The following is a 3,319-nucleotide window of genomic DNA, read 5'->3' as shown; positions in this document are numbered from 1 at the left end:
AACCATGTACAATATGTTTCTATTGACAACATTCCTAAGTACAATTTTGTAGCTTAATTTTACACCCCGCTACATTTGTATAATTTAAATTATTTACATTAATACTTTGCTGGAGTGTTATTTTGTGATACTGACGTCAATTGCCTTTCACTTTTAACCATGTACAATATGTTTCTATTGACAACATTCCTAAGTACAATTTTGTAGCTTAATTTTACACCCCGCTACATTTGTATAATTTAAATTATTTACATTAATACTTTGCTGGAGTGTTATTTTGTGATACTGACGTCAATTGCCTTTCACTTTTAACCATGTACAATATGTTTCTATTGACAACATTCCTAAGTACAATTTTGTAGCTTAATTTTACACCCCGCTACATTTGTATAATTTAAATTATTTACATTAATACTTTGCTGGAGTGTTATTTTGTGATACTGACGTCAATTGCCTTTCACTTTTAACCATGTACAATATGTTTCTATTGACAACATTCCTAAGTACAATTTTGTAGCTTAATTTTACACCCCGCTACATTTGTATAATTTAAATTATTTACATTAATACTTTGCTGGAGTGTTATTTTGTGATACTGACGTCAATTGCCTTTCACTTTTAACCATGTACAATATGTTTCTATTGACAACATTCCTAAGTACAATTTTGTAGCTTAATTTTACACCCCGCTACATTTGTATAATTTAAATTATTTACATTAATACTTTGCTGGAGTGTTATTTTGTGATACTGACGTCAATTGCCTTTCACTTTTAACCATGTACAATATGTTTCTATTGACAACATTCCTAAGTACAATTTTGTAGCTTAATTTTACACCCCGCTACATTTGTATAATTTAAATTATTTACATTAATACTTTGCTGGAGTGTTATTTTGTGATACTGACGTCAATTGCCTTTCACTTTTAACCATGTACAATATGTTTCTATTGACAACATTCCTAAGTACTGTAGTATGAATTAAGGTTAATTACTTTGTTATCTGACTTTGCTATGTACAGTTTTGTTGTGCCATTGAATATAACATTCTGACAATGGGAGGTGATAACTATTCAAATTTGCTGACTACAACTTATAAAACACATGGTACACAATCTTTCATACATTCTTCTTTAGTAATTGAAGAGCAGAATCCAAGTTTTGTTGGCACTGGTGGTGAAATTCATACCATGATATTTTGTTTAGTGTTGATTGTTCATTTATGTACATTTTACCATATCGTCGCTGAGGAAGCTTCTTCCCCACTGATATTGACACCGTATTTGGACAAGAACGACATTGAAACAGCAAGAACATTATCCAAGGTAACTCCAGACATTGGTGGTGTGACCAGTTATGCAGGATATTTTACTGTGAATAAAACATGTAATAGTAATTTGTTCATGTGGTTCTTTCCGGCCAAGAAGGATTGGTTAGCAGCTCCTGTAATCTTGTGGTTACAAGGAGGTCCAGGATCGTCCTCCATGTATGGACTGTTTGAACTGGTTGGTCCCTTTAACAGCTTTCCCAGTGGGATACAAGCCAGGAACTATTCCTGGAACAATTTGAGCAATCTCCTTTTCATAGATAATCCTGTAGGAGCAGGGTTTAGCTTTTCTAGTGGAGGATCAGGGTGCTATGCAGATAGTATTGATGTTGTGGTCGAGGGACTCTATTCAGCTCTTACCCAGTTCTTCCAACTGTTTTCAGAACTAAAAAACAACAAGTTGTTTCTGACTGGGGAATCATTTGCAGGTCATTATATTCCTCCCTTAGCAGTGAAAATACACAAGATGATTGAGCAAAACAGTACGAGTATGAACTTGAAAGGAACGGTAATTGGTAATCCTCTTTTGAAGTTGGACTGTCACGACTACGGAAGCTATCTTTATCAGCTTGGTATAGCTGATCGCAAACTGCGGGATAATCTCTACAGATACCAGTTTAGGTTGAAGTTAAATGTGTTATTTAAAAATTACTCTGCAGCTTACGATAATTGGGATTATATTTTAAATAACTTAATTGGTGATAACACTGACATTCCCAGCAGATACAACATTCTCACAGAAAACCCTGATCCGAGCAATTATTTCGATTATGTGGTTACCCCTGCAGTTCGAGATCAGATTAATGTTGGAAATGTTAATTATTCAGACACGAACTGGGACGCATATTTCAGTTTGAGCCACACAATAGCACAACCATTTTCCTCTAGTGTGGAAGAATTGCTGAAGACCAGAAAGTATATTGTTGGTTTCTATAGTGGTCAATTAGATATAATATGTATGTACACCTCCACAGTTTGTATTCTTAATGGCTTGAGATGGTATGGCAGCAAAGACTATCTCAGCGCAGACAGAAAAATCTGGTATCAAAATGACCAAGTTGTTGGTTGGTTCAAGACAGCTGATAATCTCCTCCTAGACATACTTATAAAGGACGCAGGACATTCAGCGCCTTATTATAAACCTGAAGCTACATATATTATGATTGAGTCAATAATTTCTGCTCCCCCTGGAACAAACCCATTATGGAAACTTAAAACAAGTGATTAATTCATTTATACTGTATTTCATATGTGCAAAAAAGCTTTAGAGATAACAAAATATTATATAGTCATGTATTCTTTGTGAAAGATCTTTTATAATCACAATATTTTTGAACCATTACAGTTTATTACATTTATATACATAAAATTATGATATTGATATCTATAAATATAATGTACTCGTATTACTGTAATCTAAGGTTTTTGGTTGGTACATCCAGTGTCATGACTATCGTCTAAATTTTAGTCTGTTTAGTTTTGGGTTTACATATTTTTTCGACTGAAAATTATTGTCTACAGCAAAGCTGAAATTAATGTCCCAAGATTTTAATTTCGTTAACAATGTTTTGATGTGGTGTGAACCATAAAACTTAGATGATAGTAATGTTAATATGATTGGTTAAATAGTAATAGTAAGTAACAATTTTTGTACTTTATGAAATCAAAATCTCTTTTATGCATTAAAAAATAGCCATATATATATATATATATATATATATATATATATATATATTTATATATATAGACATAAATAATTTTACTGATATAAATAAAGTATTTGTAGTTAATATACTGTGTAGTCTGTAAAATGAATTATGTTTAATGTATATTGTTGCATTCTATGAAAAAAAATCTGTTGCAAATCTTTTTAGTTTTAATTAAAGTAAATTCCTTTAAAAATTGTATGCCTAGTTTTTTAATCTTCTCCTGCAGTCTTTAATCTTCTCTTGGTGATGCATCTCAATTCTTCTGTCAGAAGGTTGTGAAG

General features: G+C 32.1%; 1 protein-coding gene across 1 annotated transcript; it reads left to right on the top strand.

Annotated features, from left to right (window-relative positions):
- Nucleotides 1-1,192: 1,192 nt before the first annotated feature.
- On the top strand, nucleotides 1,193-2,926 carry LOC124355891 (venom serine carboxypeptidase-like). Its single transcript, XM_046807045.1, has one exon. It carries the CDS (start codon nucleotides 1,193-1,195, stop codon nucleotides 2,555-2,557), a length of 1,365 nt encoding a protein of 454 aa, XP_046663001.1. The 3' UTR covers nucleotides 2,558-2,926.
- Nucleotides 2,927-3,319: the final 393 nt, after the last annotated feature.

The sequence above is a fragment of the Homalodisca vitripennis genome, chromosome 2 (assembly GCF_021130785.1).
Source record: "Homalodisca vitripennis isolate AUS2020 chromosome 2, UT_GWSS_2.1, whole genome shotgun sequence".
Taxonomy (NCBI): Eukaryota; Metazoa; Arthropoda; class Insecta; order Hemiptera; family Cicadellidae; genus Homalodisca; species Homalodisca vitripennis.
The sequence above is the reverse complement of the archived record's forward strand: the minus strand, read 5'-3'. Positions and strand labels throughout refer to the sequence as shown.